Source organism: Schistocerca piceifrons, chromosome 3, assembly GCF_021461385.2.
Source record: "Schistocerca piceifrons isolate TAMUIC-IGC-003096 chromosome 3, iqSchPice1.1, whole genome shotgun sequence".
NCBI classification, from domain to species: domain Eukaryota; kingdom Metazoa; phylum Arthropoda; class Insecta; order Orthoptera; family Acrididae; genus Schistocerca; species Schistocerca piceifrons.
Genome location: NC_060140.1, coordinates 838,237,973 through 838,256,895, shown reverse-complemented (window position 1 = coordinate 838,256,895; position 18,923 = coordinate 838,237,973). Strand labels below are relative to the sequence as shown.

The 18,923-nt window shown below is 39.4% G+C and overlaps 1 protein-coding gene across 1 annotated transcript in view; it reads right to left on the bottom strand.

Annotated features, from left to right (window-relative positions):
- Positions 1–18,923, bottom strand: part of LOC124789105 (tropomyosin-1, isoforms 33/34-like) — a 65,096-nt gene that overhangs the window by 9,801 nt on the left and 36,372 nt on the right. The window contains exon 3 of the mRNA XM_047256393.1: positions 9,354–9,517. Coding sequence (XP_047112349.1) covers positions 9,354–9,517 — 164 coding nt within the window. The remainder of the gene's footprint in view (positions 1–9,353; positions 9,518–18,923) is intronic.

The following is an 18,923-nucleotide window of genomic DNA, read 5'->3' as shown; positions in this document are numbered from 1 at the left end:
CAATTAAATACATACATGATTACAAAACAACAGTAGTTATATGTGCTGGGTGGTTATAATTAAAATGCAACTATTACAGAAGTCCAGTGTAGCACTGTAATTATTGTATGGCAGTGAAACACAGTGGAAATACTAATCTGTTAATGTGCAATCAATTTACAATGGAAGAAAATTAGTTCCAGTTGTGGTCACCAGTTGGAAACTTGGCACTGTGAATATAAGAAGGATGTGTAGATATGTTTCCATATGTAATGGATTAGGAACAGAACACAGGCAGAAAAGATCAGACAAGTGAGAAAAGCTTAATGTTGATTTTATTATTAACCGCTGCTTACACAACTTGCTCACTGTGAGCATCAGGGATATCAACAAGATGCTGCATCCATAACATGACATGGTCAACATTTCCTCACAGGTGTTGTGGTGGAATCGGAGCAAAGTGCTTGAGCATATTGACCTTCGAATCATGTAGAAAGAACCAAAAGTCATTTGGATTCAGGTCAGGTGAACTCACGTGGAAGGTAGCATTAACCAGACTTTCACTGGATGAGCAACATCGTCTGCTGTCTCACTGACAGCGCGCGTCTGCTGTCTCACTGACAGCGCGCGTCTGCTGTCTCACTGACAGCGCGCGTCTGCTGTCTCACTGACAGCGCGCGTCTGCTGGTGCGCCGGCCTAGCGCCGAGCCAGGTGGGTTGCGTAACCAGCTGGCTAGGTGCTCAGCGGGCAGTGCGGCACTATGTTTTCGAATTTTTTCAAACTGTTGCATCCTTGAGCCCCCGATTACCAAATGTACAATAGTACAAAGTAATGTCACCAGTTAATTTCTCCTGTTCACACAAAACAGTTTCACTAACAGCACATAGTCTCTCTTCTTGATAGTCACACTGTTTATGCACATTATAGCTTGTCAAATTACAGCATGGCTGTTATACCACCATACAAACAGTGTACAGTGCCAGATTAGCACCTGGTGGCCAAAATTGGAACTAATATATTTTTTTTTTTTTCTAGTATGAAACTGTCCCACATTAACATATTTGTATATCTACCAAGTTTTGCTGCCATATAATAATTACAGTTCACACTGGACCTCTGGAGTAGCTGTACTTTAATTATACTCACCTGGCAAATAGATTAAAAACAGAAAAGGTTAACAATATGAAGGAATTGATCAAATCTACACTCAGATAACAATTCTCCAAAACTGAGCCACACCTAGGGCATTAGTTAGGGCAACTAACGAATCTTATTCTGAGCATGAAAGTGGACAGAGAAGGCATTGACACATAAGGCATTCTGTTTGTGTTAGCCACATTTGCATTTGCTCTTCCCTGATGTGGAGCCCCATGTCGAAAGCAATGACTTAGCCCAACTAATACCAGTTCTTACTTGGTTAAGGGTCCTCCAAACACCACAGTCCTCATTATAACCATCTGGAAGATATTCACATGCAGCTCTGTAGTAAAGTCTGCATGCTTAGATTTTAACAACGGTAGTCTTGCCTTATGTGTATGTAGTTCCAAAGGGTTTGACATCTAGAGGAAATTCTTCCTCAGTTTCAGCCTAAGTTGAGACTGTTGAAGGCTAAATGTAGGGTGTGCTTCAATGTTGTTAACCTTCAGTTGTTCTTGATTGGCAGCAACTTCTTGGCAAGCACTTGGAGGAACAGTGCCAGCAAGACAGTATGTCTTCCTAGCAGCGAGTTTTAGGCACATGGTAATTGACCTGCAAGCTTCGTTCAAGGCAGGGTCAACAGATTTGGCACTAGTTGACCTGTACCACACAGGGGACAGATATTCTGCAGCAGAGTAGCAATGCTGTGGTTATAAGAACTTTTAATTTTGCACCCCAATTTAGCTTCCTCACGATATTATTTCTGGCACTGACTTTATGGTTGATATTAGAGTAGTGTGTTCTAGAAGTGGGGAAGTGATCCAACATTATCCCTATGCACTTTGGGGTGAAAGCATGTGCAAAAGGATTCATTCCAGAAGAAATGCAATTTTGGCAAAGCCTCTCTATTCCTGAGATGGATGGAGCCTGCACAATTCCTTTGTTGACCTTGAAAACAATCAGAAAACCTGCAATTCTATAGCAAGGCTAACATCAAGCTGGTAAGTTTGGAGTCCTTCATGAGTGCAAAGATCTTATGTCACAGTAAGTGGTGATTCACTACAGCACATGCAGCATTGATGTCGATAGCTTGGTTACAGTCACATGAGATAACTGGAAGTAAATGCTGTCTGTCAGACAAATATTAATTCTTTTCTTTATAATCTGCAGGTGTATAAATTAACTCAGCATCAGATAGCATCTGTTAACTGTATGAGAATTGATGATTTACTGTGAAAAGACACAAATTACAACACAAGATGTGGGAAATTATGTATCAAAATCAGAAGCTTTGTACTGTAGAAGTTGGTGGTGGGTGATCTCTATACTGATGTAGTTGTGATGAGGAGCTGGGCTGATGTCAGGATCTTGACTGATGGTTGATCACAGGAGGAAACATCATTATTAATCAAAAGTTTTTTTCTAAACCAACGACAACAGTTGTGGTGACGCTCTGTGATGGTAACTCCCTCCAAGACATGTGCTGAAGACAACAAGTGTGAAGGCACTGATGCAAGCAGGCAGTCCACAGGTTGCAGTAAAGCCAGAAACTCATTGGGAATGCTGGAATGAGGTGCGTCTGGACAGTGAATCCCACCGTGAACATCACATAGGAAGACAGCTCTCAGCTGTAGTGCCCACAAGTGGAGGCAGGCAGCGGCAGTGAGTCCTCTGCATTGCCATGGCCTTGGGCAGCTATCTTCCTGGGTATGAGGCTGAGAGTGGTCCAGGGGTGGCCCACCAGCAGCAAGGGCCTAAATCTGCAACATCAGATTCAGAGCCAGCAGCAGGCCCACAGTTAGTAGACACCAGGTCTTGTGGTGGCAGCTTGTAGAAACATGTCAACTCATAGGCCAGCATAGATCTCCACTTGTGGCTTCAGACTGCATCCATCTAAATAAAAAAAGGGATCTTTACACTTGAATGGTGCACACTTGTTTTGCCAAAGCATCCATTCTTGTCCCAAAGGCCCAACAGAGCCTATAGCATTGTCGTGAAGTAATCAGGCCATGCATGGCAGCAGTTCTGTCTTTCTGCTGTGTCATCATTATTACGGTGGCATCACTCGCCTGGCCCACAATGTGATAATTGGTCAGTGTCATAGTGACAGTTCTTGTTGTATTGATAAGAAGTCCCTGACATAACTACATTTGGCCAGCTACAGCCTGGCTTGCTCCCATGGCCTCTAGCCAAAGCTGTGGCAGCATTGTTATTCTATTCAGCAGTGCTGGTAAATAGTGGTGGCATTCCATAGCTCCACTCTCCTGTAGATGTGATCTCCACATCTTAGCTCATGGTAATTATGGAAAGACTCAGCATACATCCTACAAACTGATAACTGTGTACAGTAATGTTTCCTTACAAGTACCCAGCTTAAATCATAAGGTTCTTTGGCTGTACACTTAACTTAAATGGCATTAGTCCACTGGCTTTTATGACTATTTATCCCACCATATGACCACTTACAGACTAGCACAGTAATATTACCAGATTCTTTACTTATCTAATAACTACTTACAGGAAACAGATTCTCTCAATGAATTCCTTACAGTTATCAAAGCAATGTCCATACCAAAATTCACCTAATTATTCCATATCAGCTATTGGTAATCCAGCCCACTAGCAACAGTCTACTGGCAACTGATGTACTGAAGATTCAGTCAGGTCAACAGTTCTCTGCTTAACATAGGTGAAGGCTGTGCACAGCAGAGGCAGAGCTAGCAGGATGTCCAATATTGTTACATTCATGGTTACAACTGTGTGATACTGTTTACTCAGTACTATTGTACTTGTTGAAGCAACTACTCTACAGAAAACTGTCCCTCTCATGTAGCTGTAAGTTTGTCAATGGAATGGATAAGATAGGGTCCCAGGATATTGATGATGTAGGTCTGATTCTGGGTTAGGAGCAATTCCAGCTATCTGCCCAGCCAGTACAATGAAGGCTGTGTCATATTTATAATGGTGACCTCAGTAATGATATGATAGCTAGAAAATGAAATGTTTACTTCATAATGTTGCAAGTTATACCATTAATCAACAGTTCACTTCAGTGTAGCTCCAGCTTACAGTGTCACTGAGCCTCCTTTGTTTGTACAACTTGCAGTAGTCACCTTGGAATCATACATGGAATAGATCCAGAGCACACTGGCCCTTTGTAAATAAGGACACAGCTCTAGTATGACCCTCTCTCTTCTGCCTACCTGCATTGGTCTGAACCACTTGAGCCAAAAATATCATCACCCACTTCCTTTGGCAGCAATGGAGCTCATCCACTGACATTAACATGTACCTTTCCTCCACACAGTAACATCTGCACCACCATAATTATCATGTTCGATAATGCTGGACATACTCTCAGAAAGAGGTGGGAACACATGACCCACATAGGAACATTGTCAAACCTGAGCATTTGGTGGTCCAGGTGTTATTGTGTGACGAAGTGTAATTTTGCATGGGCATTATGACCTCCAAATTGTTGTTGATGGCACACTCATCTGTCAGTGTTATTTTGACACTTTAGCTGTGAAGAAGCAAGTAGGGTATTTTTATTTCCTCTCCTGTTTTCCCATCTGCCCCCTTAAAATTTATTTTTTCATGTCTGACTAATGACCATTAACATACAAGAGTATAATTTGCATTTCCATAAAAGAGAAAGGTTGACCCTCAGTTTTAAAGAATATACCACCAGATATAATTCTGCGCTTAGTTTTATGTATGTAATTGGTTTTCAAATTTATTTTGACTATTATTAGTTAGTATCTTTTGTTATAGGGTGAAATCAGTAATGGTTTTGTAACTTAAATTCTATTGTTGACTTACAAACAAATAGAAAGTCTGTACTAATTATAAATATTTGAAGGAACAACTAACGATATTCTTAAAGGATCTATTTGGCTCTATTCAAAAACATGTTAGCAAAGTCAGCTCTTAATTAGTTCCAAAGTAATTAACAGTTTTGTCAAAAGTATTGTGTGTGTAATGATATTTGTTACTTTAATGATTTAAACAAATAATTGGGGCTAACTCTTGTAGTAGAAGAAACTGTTGAAAAGATCCAATTTCTCGATGTATTCAGTTAATTTAATGAGTTAAGTTTTAACTGTAATTTCTATAAATTTAACTTAAAACAATATGTAGTTTCAGTACCTATTATTGTGAGGATATATAAGGGCCCGATTTTTGGTCCTGAGACAGTCAGTCCATGGCTGAGTTTCAGACAAGAAACTCGTGTTGGTTAGATCAACAACAGTGCTTCAACTTAACTGTGAAATAAGTGTAATACAATTAGGCTGTGTGTTAAAACAATGACAGTGTGTATTCCATACATACCTTTCTCTTCTTCAAGAACTATGAACTTTGTGGTTAAGCTTTTACTGCTCATAGGTGTTCAACAGTAAACTATTGTAGCAGTATGTGGACGTTTGCCTGCAAACTATTAATGAGGTTTATCTAAAGTTAAACAATACTGCACTGTCCATATAACTGTGTAATATAGTGAGGTCGTGAACAGTGGAAGTAAAGAACTGTTAAATTCAACTGTGCACCTGTCTGCTACATTATTTTCAGTAGTCTGTACTGTCCTTCCACCCCCTATTTTTTCAGCCAGTATCACAACACAGTATGTTGACACTGAGGACCATCAGCGAAGAAGTAAAGCAGGCGAATGCCACGTAGTCCATCCCCATGTGTATCTTTTCAGTAGTCAGTAGTGCATTTGGTCCTGACTTTATTTTTAAGGATGACAACGCATGACCGCTCTGAACAGCACACATGGGAGAGCTGAGTGGATATTTGGCACTCCCCCCCCTCCCACCCAAGCATAAGTGGGATGCATTGGGAAGAGGTATTGCAGCGTGTTCATATTCACCAGTGACCCTTAAGCAGTTGTCAACTATGCTAGTGGTGCATGCTTGTGGCCAGCATGGAAGCATGTTGCAGTTCGTGTATTCCCACTCATGGTGATCACACACACTATTAGGAACCGTGTCCCATATTTTGTAATTAACAGTGAAAGTCACGAAATGCAGTGACTAATCATTTGATTAGAGTACAGGAGACACATCAAAGTATGGTTTATACAATTTCATTGACATAAAACATGATTTAAACATTAATGTAACTTTTTGTGAAAAGATACCTTCACATATTTATATAATAAGACAATTGATAAACTACATCCTGCTGAAATATTCAGTTCATCATTCTTGAATACTTAAACGGAGTAGTAGCATTGCTGAAGTAGAGTATCAAGTAGCTTTATTTCTAGTGACTCTAGGTTCATTCTCAGAATGTTCTTGGCTTTTAGTCAGTTGTAAATTTTAATTCCCGTATACTGTGGAGTATGAGCATAGAATTTTAAACGATGAGCAGGGAGCATAATTTTTTATTTTTTTATTTCTTGTATTGTAAGTGTGATCAAAGCAGTTCTCCTGGAATAATTCTAAATTGTTACATTAAAATTGTTATATATAGGCACTGTTAATAATTTCAGATTTTTAAATAATGGACAACACGATTTTCTTGGATGTTCAGCCCACACCTTTCTAACAGTTCTTTTCTGTAATTTCAGTATGCACATTAAGTTGCTCAAATTTTCTCCCAAAAAATACTGTACCTTATAACTGACTGGAAGTAGCTAGGCTATGCAGTTTTCCTTGTACCATGTCAGTGGCATTAGCTAATTTTTGCATTGCAAATGCAAAGCTATGTAGTTTAACAGATACTCAACTCTTATTTCAATTTAAATTCCTGTGTAAGTATAATCCTAAAAATTTCACAGAGTCCAATTCTTTTAAATTTTGATTTTTGTGATTTATTTTAATTTCCTGGGATGTTGATAAATGATCTGTTCTATTGATGATGCTGATACAAATACTTTCTGGCTCCTGTTCTTCAGTTAATACAGACATTTGCAAAGAAGACCAATGGGGCATTTATATTGATTGATAGGTCATTAATGTAGAATAGAAACGAAATTGGTCCTAGAATAGAACCTTGAAGGACACCTTGTGTTACTGTCTTGCATTTGGGAAAGTAATTTGCTGCATTTTTAGAGACAACCACTCTTTGTTTCCTATTGCACAGCTATAAAATAAGCCACTGTAAAGTACTACCCCTAATTCCATACTTGTCAAGTTTGTGGGTAAGAAGTGCATAATTTACTGAGTCAAAAGCTTTTCTGAGATCACAAACAATCCCTGCAATGATCCGTGCAACTTTATTGTTACTGTCTAATGATGTGCTAATCTTATCAACAAACTTGTTTATTGCATCTGTACCACTTTTTCTGTGTTGGAAGCCAAATTGAGTTTTCCAAATAAGCTCATATTTTTCAATTATATTTTGAATCTGGATGGCAGTGGCTTTTTCAAATACTTTTACCAGTGCTGGGAGAAGAGATATGATGATAATTTCCCATGTCCTCTCTTGACCCATTTTTAAACAACAGTTTTACTTCTGCATACTTAAGCAGCACTGGCAAACATCCATGTTCAAAAGACTGGTTTATTATTAAAGATAGTGGGTGCCCTTTATTATTAAAGATAGTGTGCGCCCTATTATTTTATGCATAAATCTTAGAACTTTTATGGGTATCCCATCCCAAAATTTTTTAAGTGTTAATATAATGTTATCTACTTCCGTTTCTGACCCCGCTTTAAATTTTGTGAAGCATTCCAACATTTGATCGGATCTGAAGAGACCTGCTTTGCTGTCATAATCTGCAACACTGACATCTGATTTTGCTGTGTTAATGAATAATTAATTGAAGCATTGTGAAATCTGAGCTGGATTCACAATAACCTTATTTCCAAGTTTGATTTTACAAATTTCATGACTAGATGGTTTAATACCTTATGCAGATTTCACAACTGACCACATTACCTTTGGTTTATTCTCATGTCTTAGCATTAAACGAGTATTTTCCATTTGCTTTGCTCCCTTGACAACTTTCCTAGAGGCTATTTTGCATTGTCTAACATATTCAACAGAGTCAGTACTTTTATTATATCTTAGTTCATTATGTAGCTGCCTTTTCTTAGCACTGGAGATTTTTATACCTTATTTGAGTAATATAATTTATTATGGAAAAAAGAGTATGCAGTAGTTGTCTGTGAAGCTGTCCCTGGATGGGGAGTTCAGGACTATGGTGAAGCAACAGGATTTTTAAAAGAAAATGTGATTTTCTCACTAAATTTGCCTCAAAAACATTGCACACAATAGATTTATAACTTTCATTATTAATGCTAATACAGAAATATTAACAATTGCAATATTATGAAAAGGATAGATAGCTACAAAAGCACAACTGACACACACATGGCCACTGTCTGCAGCTGCTGTGGTCCAACAGCTGGCCACAGTGGCTGGGGACAGTGGTCACGTGTGGGTCAGTTGTGCTTTTTTGAATGTGTGTGTTTTCTTTTTCTGATAAAAAAGCATTTTTGTGTGAAATCTTAAATGCTTAGCAGTCTTCTCACTCAGCCTGTGTGCACTTCTACACATTTCCTTTGTGGTGAGTAGCAATCCTCCTTTTTCTAATACTATTGTTATTCCATCCTGGTCTTTCCATTGTTTAATAGTAATAATTAAATTGCAAGTGATCAAGATTTTGGTAAGCAGCTACTTCTGATCAATCTATTGAGATAAAAAAAATAAGTAAGATTTTTGTGTGGTGTTTCATTTTCATGCAAATGCAGGGATTGGGGGCACTGGATTAGGGGCACCATTTCTCCATTTCCTGCTGACCCCAAAATATGCACAGCTCATTTTCTTGTGCAAAGGGATGCAGGACATGGGCTGATATTAGAAGTAAACTGAAAATGGAGGAAGGTGACCAAATCCAGAGGCTAGATTGAAAAAAATCTGTGGGCGCACATTTGTTTATATGTAACGTGAACATGGAATGCCTCAGGCTACTGAGGGAGGTCTTAAAGTCCTCCCCTGACACACTGCAAAGCAGACTAAAGACCATGTGTAGTGATAAATTAACCGAATTTTGGTCATAAGTAATTGAGTATGTATATTATAAATGCACTAACTGAAATGTTGCCATAGAAACATGAAAACTTTGTTGTAATTAATAACAACAGCAATAATAATATACCTTCCTCAGCTTCTTCTTCACCTTCTTCTGGAATTGGTTCTTCTCCCCTCAGTTTAGCCTCCTCAGCTGCCAGGAATGCCTCTTCATCTTCCTCTTCTTCCTCCCTTTCTCCTTCCTCCTCCTCCTCACCCTCTTCTTCTTCCTCAAATGTTTCTTCCTTTGGTGGGAAGAAGTATTCACAATCCCGGATGCCCTCTTCAGGTGACAGGCTGAAGTAGGATGGTCCAAGAGCTGCCATGTTAAGCAGTGGTACCTTGTTAGTCGTGTCTAACTGGATTACCAGTTTCTCATTACTGGGAACAAAAGAAAAGAAGCACATTAACACCTGTACATGGGATAAGAAATTGACATCAGAAAGGAAGATATAAATCTCCAGATATTAAAAAAAGTCAAAGACTACCTTAATAACCATAATTTATCAGAATATTTGGACTCTAGGATGCAAGATGTAGGATGTTTGCATTAAACCAATCTTAATTTTGCAGCCTACAGAAAGTTTGGAAGTGATCTGTGTAAAGCTACATAAATGCTTTGTTTGAAGTCTCAGACAAAAAACAGCAGTTGAGTAGTAAAGGAGGGGTGGCAGTCACTTTCTTCACTGTAGCTGTTTTTCTTCTAATATACATACATATATGCAGGGTGACCGTTTGATGCATATTTGAGGATAATCCCAAAAGTAAGGTCTCCTATTATTTTATAAGCACATAGACCTGTTTATTTCTACAGTGGTTAACATTAGTTTACAGCTTGAAGATTTAGCTATTTTTCGACATAATCACCATTTCTGTCGGTGCATTTCTGTAGACGCTGTGGCAGTTTTTGTATGCCCATGTCATACAAGCTGTCCGCCCCAGTAGCTGAGTGGTCAGCGTGACGGATTGCCGTCCTCTGGGCCCGGGTTCGATTCCCGGCTGGGTCGGAGATTTTCTCCGCTCAGGGACTGGGTGTTGTGTTGTGTTCATCATCATTTCATCCCCATCCGGCGTGCAGGTCGCCCAATGTGGCGCCGAATGTAATAAGACCTGCGATATGGTGGCCGGACCTGCCCCGCGAGGGGCCTCCCGGCCAATGACGCCAAACGCTCATTTCCATTTTTCCATACAAGCTCACTGCCATGCTGTTCAGAAAGTTATGAAGCTCTTCTTTCACTTCGTTGTTAGAGCTGAATTGCTATGACCACAATTAATGCTGACAGGTACTGTGAGACTCTGAAAAAACTCAAATGGGCAATTCAGTATGGGAAAAGATGAATGTTGAGCAAGGGCATACACATTCTCCATGAGAATGCTCACCCACACATCGCTCAGCAAACCGTTGCTCTGCTGCAACAGTTTCTGTGGAACATAATCACCCATCCACCCTATAGTCCTGACTTGGCACCCAGTGACTATCACCTGTTCCCTAGGTTAGAAGAACATTTGGACAGAAAGCAATTCAGCTCCAATGACAAGGTGATAGAAGAGGTTCATAACTTTCTGAACAGCATGACAGCAAGCTGGTATGACATGGGCATACAAAAACTGCCACAGTATCTACAAAAATGCTAAATGTTCAAGTTGTAAACTGATGTAAACCATTGGAGAAATAAACAGGTCTATGTACTTATAAAGAAATAAGAGACCTTACTTTTGGAATTACCCTCATAGAAACAGTGCCTGCAGAATGTGCAGATAATTTACAGACAAAAATACCTCTTACAGTTCTTTTTGTCTTTACTGTGACAGTTACTGTCAAAATATACAGTTTAGGCATTCCCCAGGAAAGCGTCCTGGGACCTCTGCTGTTCCTGATCTAAATAAATGACCTGGGTGACAATCTGAGTAGCTCTCTTAGGTTGTTCGCAGATGATGCTGTAATTTACCATCTAGTAAGGTCATCTGAAGATCAGTATCAGTTGCAAAGCGATTTAGAAAAGATTGCTGTCTGGTGTGGCAGATGGCAGTTGACGCTAAATAATGAAAAGTGTGAGGTGATCCCCATGAGTTCCAAAAGAAATCTGTTGGAATTCGATTACTCGATAAATAGTACAATTCTCAAGGCTGTCAATTCAACTAAGTACCTGGGTGTAAAAATTATGAACAACTTCAGTTGGAAAGATCACATAGATAATATTGTGGGGAAGGCAAGCCAAAGGTTGCATTTCATTGGCAGGACACTTAGAAGATGCAACAAGTCCACTAAAGAGACAGCTTACACTACACTCGTTCGTCCTCTGTTAGAATATTGCTGCACGGTGTGGGATCCTTACCAGGTGGGATTGACGGAGGACATCGAAAGGGTGCATAAAAGGGCAGATCGTTTTGTATTATCACGTAATAGAGGAGAGAGTGTGGCAGATATGATACGCGAGTTGGGATGGAATTCATTAAAGCAAAGACGTTTTTCGATGCGGTGAGATCTATTCACGAAATTTCAGTCACCAACTTTCTCTTCCGAATGCGAAAATATTTTTTTGAGCCCAACCTACATTGGTAGGAATGATCATCAAAATAAAATAAGAGAAATCAGTGCTCGAACAGAAAGGTTTAGGTGTTCATTTTTCCCGCGCGCTGTTCGGGAGTGGAATGGTAGAGAGATAGTATGATTGTGGTTTGATGAACCCTCTGGCAAGCACTTAAATGTGAATTGCAACCTTCATGAAATGCCTATGGCTGGAACAGATTTAACCTTGAGCATATGTCGGAATAAGCAACAATGCATGATTCTTACCAGTTCTTGTTGAAACCACACAGTGGTTATGTACATGGAAAAGTATGCCATACTCACTCAGTGAGAACAGGCAGGTAGTGCCAAGCTTGTAGAAAGTATAGTTTTACCAAAGTTATGACCCTCTTTCACGTGGTTCACATCTGAATTTTGTGTGCATTTTATGAACAATGTGCTTAGATGAAGCAGCTGCATGAAATATTTATAGCGACATGAAATATTTATCGTGATGTGAAGTATTTATAGAGAAATTCACATATGAATTAGTCAATTTCATGTTCTGACTTGTTCTTTGAGAGATACAAAATTTTAATGATAGCTAAGTAAATATTGGTTTGCCTAAAAATGTGTCACAAGCTTTCAGTTCCTTTCAGTATTATCTGTATGGCACTTTATTTTCCATAAACATTGAAAAGGACTCTGTACAAAGTAATGTAGCAGTAATTCCAATAATTTTTGGCATGGGTGGATTTTGCATTAGTCATAATTTGTTATTTGTACAATTTACGGAAGTGGTCTTCAGCAGTTGCTTCTGATTTTTAATTCCAGAAGGCATGATGGGATTCATGGCACACAATGTGTAAATGAATGACTGGGTAAATCAAGCCTGTCATTTATACCAACCCTCTCTCTCTCTTTCTTACCGAGACATGCTGTAAGTCTTTCCCTTATTTAATTTGTGAGGCTCATCTTTAAACTTATTAACTTGATGTCTATGTAACCACACCTTCAGTTATTTCCTCACAAAGTTTTTATCTAAAAATTTTATGAGCCTGAGTACAGCCTTTTTCAAATTCTAGTCTCACAGAAATGTGGCGTACTCCCTGAACAGTTCATCACTCTCTCTTGAAGCTCACTGTCATTTGAAAAAGTCTTTTGACCAGTGTACCCCTGAAACCTCCAAAATAAGTGGAAGACATTTGGAAGAGACATGTCATGTTATGACCAGGATGCAATTATTACAGTATCTACATCTAAATGATTACTTTGCAATTCACAATCAGGTGCCTCAGAGAGGATTCACTGAACTGCCTTCATGCTATTTCTGTACTGTTCCACCCTCAAATAGTATATAGGAAAAACAAACACTTAAATTTTTCTGCGCAAGCTCTGATTTATCTTATTTTATTATGGTGACAATTTTGTCCTATGTAGATTGGCCATAACATATTTTAGTGTCCAGAGGAAACCAGAGACAATCTCTTCCAGTCCAAAGTGACACACGCTGTTAGTACTGATATGAGGCAGTACCTGCATTTGGCTGTACCCTGTGCTCTTCATGGCATCCACATCTGGAATGACTTCCTGGTATGTCCACAAAGTGCATACTGGATTCCTTCCCCTCCTTAGCAGCCATATCTTTAGGTGGCTTCATTATGCACCTAATGTTGGAGCTCCAAACTACCAGTAAACTCATTCTCTGTGAGTGCCCAGAGCTTGCAGGCTGAAAAGCTTTCCCTGAAACAGGAAAAGTGACTGCATCTGGTTCATAATGCTTAACAGATACATTCAGCATCTGAAACCTGTTCATTAGACAAAATGGGGAGGCCCTCAGAATGGCCTTCCACCCAAACACAGAAGAGGGGTCAACCTCAGTAGCGGCAGTACCCAGGGCAGCATAAGTAGTGGACTGATTGGGGGACATATAGGATGTGCTGGATGTCCCTCAGATCCCCATGTCCACTGGCAACAGCTTCAAGCTGTGTGACTGAAGGCCAGTACTGCCCAGAGCTGTGAAGGAAAGTTCACCAACTCAGCTCACATCTGAACACATCAATCATAGTTGCTATATGCACTAAAGATGGCAGAAATATACTCTAGGCAGTTATTAAAATGTGGAACTGTGCCTCATAAATACACAAACATGCACAAAATTCTGGAGTTTAAGCTAAAGAGCACAGAGGAAATTCACAGTAAGTTGCTTTTTACAAGAAGCTCAGTCAACTCACAAATGAAACAGTGTACTTCTTTGCACAGCTGCAGTTAGAAAAGCTTGCACTTGACAGTTACAAAAATGTAAATAATGAACAGAAAACACACACAAAACAGTGTACTTCTTTGTACAGCTGCAGTTAGAAAAGCTTGCACTTGACAGTTACAAAAATGTAAATCATGAACAGAAAACACACACAAACACACAGCCAAATGGAACCAGTATAGCTGCTGCTTAGTACATAACAGAGAAAGGTGAAGTCCAGTATAGTGATTAAAGTTCAGAGAACTGGCAGCATCACAAAGTGCATACTATGTACCCAAGGAATGATTGAGTCCATTATAAAGTTGTTAGGAAAATATGTTGTGCCCACATATTATGATTTTTGTGGAAACTGAACGACTCCTTCATAGGAATCAACATACCTTGTGCAAGCACTGATTGTACGAAGCCCACTTTGCTTTGTTCTTTCATGAGATCTGGAAGGCAGTAGATAGTAAAGATCAGGTTAATGCTGAGTTTCTTCTCTTCCTACACAGTTCTGGATTGTCATATGATAAATAAAATATGTGCATCCAAAATAGTTGAACAGAGGTGAAATTAGATTGAAGATTTTCTAGTAAACAGAACTCAGTATGTTTGTCTTAACTGAGGGGGTTATTGTCAGAACTGAAGGTAGTTTAATGGGTTTGCTTCTGTTCATGATATATACAAATGAGTTGATAGAGAAAGTATTGTAGCCTTGTGAGGATGTTTGCATATGACACAGTGGTGGATGGGAAGGTGACATAATTAGAAACTCATTCAGAAATGCAAAGAGACTTCGATAATCAGTATCAGTATAATCAGTATCTTGTGCAAAAATTGCTAGCAGAATCTACTTGTAGATAAATGTATTTTGGTATGAACATGTATGAATGAAAAGACTGATGCATTTTACACTGGGAAAGGACAAAGCCAATGACTAATTGAGCCAATGGCTCACAATAGGCACACTGAGCCATGATTGCAATGCAAGTCACCTCATCTCAAGTACCATGGGATTATCACACACTTCACCAACACATGACAATGGCAGAAACTGTATCTTGGATCAACTTGGACAACAATACTATTTTCTTGATTTTGACTCTGAAATCAGTATGGTACCTCTGATTTCACCTTCCATTGCCTGCAACCAAACAACCTCACAGCTTTATGCAGCAATTGATTCTGTGATCACATGTATGAATCTGGGTATGAATATGGGTCTAGATATGGTGATCACATGGGATTTATTGATTGCAAATGTTGACAAACCATTGCTTGGTACCAATTTCCTCAACCACTCCTTGCTCCTTCTCAATCTTTTCAATGGTACACTCGCCCAATGTGACATAGGGGGTATGATCGCCTGCATCATCAACCACACCTCCCTAAAAACAAAGCATTTCTCCACTACAGCTTCTACATCTGACAAACAAAAGTGCATCACAACTGATGACCATTACCATCATCTACTTGATTGCATCATTGCCCTCTAAAAACTCAACAAAACCAGTTTCTTTACTTCGAGACCTGACTGGAGTCTCCACACAATCAATGGGGCAAACAAAATAATATGACTCACAATATGAAAAATATCTGGAGAGCTCACCACAGCATGACACCACCTACAAAATCTTCAACCAACCTCACCCATCAATGACGATTCCAGCACACAGGTGCTTAACTCTTCCAGTATGCTTATGACTAGCTCACAGTAACAGTTGCCGCCTACACAGCCTCCATGTACCCACAAGGTTACTAATGTACTCCATGCTCCAGTGCTCCCTAACCTCACAGCAACCCATACATTTTTTGTGAGTGTTATTCACCAGTAAGCCATCACAAACAGAATGGTACACAGGATCCTCACCACACTAGGTGCCCCTGTCCAATACAAACCGTGCTGGCTCGCACCAGATAAACTTCACATGGCCAAGGCAGAAGTCAATGAACTTCTGAAAGCAGGAATAGTCAGACACCCAGATAGTTTGTTGGCTTCACCCATTACAATAGTGACAAAGAAATATAGCACCTTATGTTTATGCAGTGACTACAGAACTCTTAATCCATGTACTATTACTGACAGTTACCCCATACCTAAAATACAGCACTTTGTTACTATCTAAAGAATGACTCTGTCTTCAGGTTCCTGGACTGTAAACAAGCTTATCACTAAACACTGGTGAACACAGAAGATGTGTAAACGGTAGCAATCATGGCACTGTTTGGCCTGTTGGAGTACCTTTCTATGCCATGTGACCTCAAAAACTCAGTCCAATCCTGACAGTGGTTTGTGGACTATGCTTCTGCTATGCTCAGCCTGACAAAGTTCTAAATTTCCCTCAGGATAATTACACTCATGATGCTCATTATAAACAAGTTTACAATATCCTTTTGGCAAATGGTATCATTATCAATGATGAAAAAAGCCAACTGCGTCAACCTGAGGTTAAATTACAGGAACCAATTGCAAAATCAAGTTTTATTTATTCACTTTTGCAAATTGATTTCAACTGATTAACAGCCATCATCAGTGCTTTCAACCAATATGTCAATATTACATATGATATATTGGCAACCAATATGCCAATATGACATATTTGTTGAAAGCACCGATGATGGCTGTTAATTAGTTGAAATCGATTTGCAAAGGTGAATAAATAAAACACTATTTTGTGACTGGTTGCTGCATATTTGGTAATTTTACGGTTTACGGTCACTGCATGATTTAGGAACCACATGGAGCCCACCATTCATAACCTGAGGTTAGTTTTCTCTATCACATACTTAACGCTGTGGGCATCCACCCTACACCACTACTGACAGAACTCACCCATCAACTACCATCACCACAAGAATTGCAGGAACTATGCCATTTCCTAGGGATGATTAATTTCTATAGGCGCCAACTACCACAAGCAGTTACCATTCATTCAGGCACAATTCACAGAAGCTGAAAAAGGAAAAAAAATAAATAAATAATGGCAACTGAAAACTAATGTGGACTACTGACATGCAGACAGCCTTCGACGAGCTACAAGACAATCTCATCTGGGCAACAACCCTGGCACACCCACTTCTGTGTACACAGTTAATAATAACAGCAGACACAACTGACCCTACAATCGGTTCAGTATTCCGACAAGAGGTAGCAGGTATCCAACAACCACTGAAATATTTTTTGCTGAAACTGACTTCCTCCCAAAACAAATGGTCAGCCTACGACTGTGAACTTCTTGTGGCCTACAAAGCAGTATATCAGTTTACGGACAATGTGGAAGGCTTACCACTAATCATCTATATGGATCATTGGCTGCTAGTAGAATCATCTGTAACCCACCAAAAGGCTTGTGCCCCACTCACTGACACCAACTCAACTACATTGCATGATTCCCAACTGATGTATGTCACCTGAATGTCATGGACAACGTTGTCAATGATTCTCTAACACAGTTCAATGCTGTCTGTCCAAAAATCAGTAATGGTGAATTTGAAGAAGCTCAAAAGGAGGACAAACAGTATCAAGACCTTAAGATTGAACACCACCTGATACCAGGCACAACAAAGCAGATCTTGTGTGATGTCTCACAAAACTGAACTTTCCCTTAGTACCACAACCATTTCCCAAGATCATTTTTGTCCAGCTACACATTCAATCGCACCCTGGCACCCAATCACCACAAATTGTTACAGGTCATTTTTTGTGGTCAAATGTCAAAAAAGACTGTAAAGTTTGGATACACATATGCACAGAAAAGCAAAGTGAGATGCCATGCACAAACACCATTGGGCAATATCATGTAACCTTGCTGACTATCAGCCCAGACAGATGATGGAGACTCACTGGCATTGACCGTGAACTTTTAGCATACACTGTGCTTAAAGTAGAACTGACCCACTTGTTATATTGTCTACTGGCTTATGTAAATAAAGTGTATCATGTCATATATCTATTACATCATACCTATGCCATATGGATCTATAGAAGTTTTTTGTCACCAAGGTACATTGCCACCAAACTCATGTTATTTTGGTGCTGTGTAATGATTGCCCATAAGTGATCCACAGATTTTGAATGTCATTACATGGCTGTTTTACACAAATCACATCCAAAATGGGTTGTTTTGTACATGTGTTTCATAAGCATTTTAGTAATTTGCATTTGATACCTAGGATAACTTGGCTTAAAGCTTTGAAAGAAGTATCAGTTGTTTGTGACGTGTCACAGTTGATTGTCACTAATTTTTTGTCATAGCAAAAAAGGGATAGAGCTAATTATTTTTTTGTTTTCTACTCCTCTTGTTTGTATTGCTGTGTCTCTGTTTTAATACAATATGCTGTGGCAGTGTTGCAAAATGGTTTCTGTAACAAGTCAAAATGGAAGTGGCATGAACAACAACGAAATTTAATTTGCAATACATGTTTGTCCATAACTTTTCTATTGACACTTCGTAACAAATTTTATCTTTATAATAGACAAGCCCACAAAAATATCTTACCATACGGTGTTCATTTGTCGCATTTTACATAAAAATGCTCATTACAGTATGGAAAAAGAAGTCGCACAAAAAAGGGAAAACTAAAATATTATTTGTACATAGCCAGTACTCACATTTGATGTGGCTATCGATCACAACAACATGACTGACAAGTGAGAGAGACTTTGTGGACCCCCCCCCCACTTTCCCCCCCTCCCTCTCCCTCTCCCTCTCCCTCTCTCTCTCTCTCTCTCTCTCTCTCTCTCTCTCTCTCTCTCTCTCTCTCTCTCTCTCTCTCTCTCTCTGACTCTTTAATCATCTCTCTTTAGTCAGCACTGTTCTCTGCTCATATGCAGATGTCTCATGAAAATTGCCTTCTGTAAAGTGGTATTACTCTACATACAGATCATTTATTTGATCTTCTACACTGGTCCCAACAACTTGTGATGACCCCATACAAATAAAATTCACATTCATATTGTTATGACAATGCAACCAGTGTGAACCACTGACCGCCAAAATTCGCACATCATGCCAATGGTTTCTGCTCTGGAC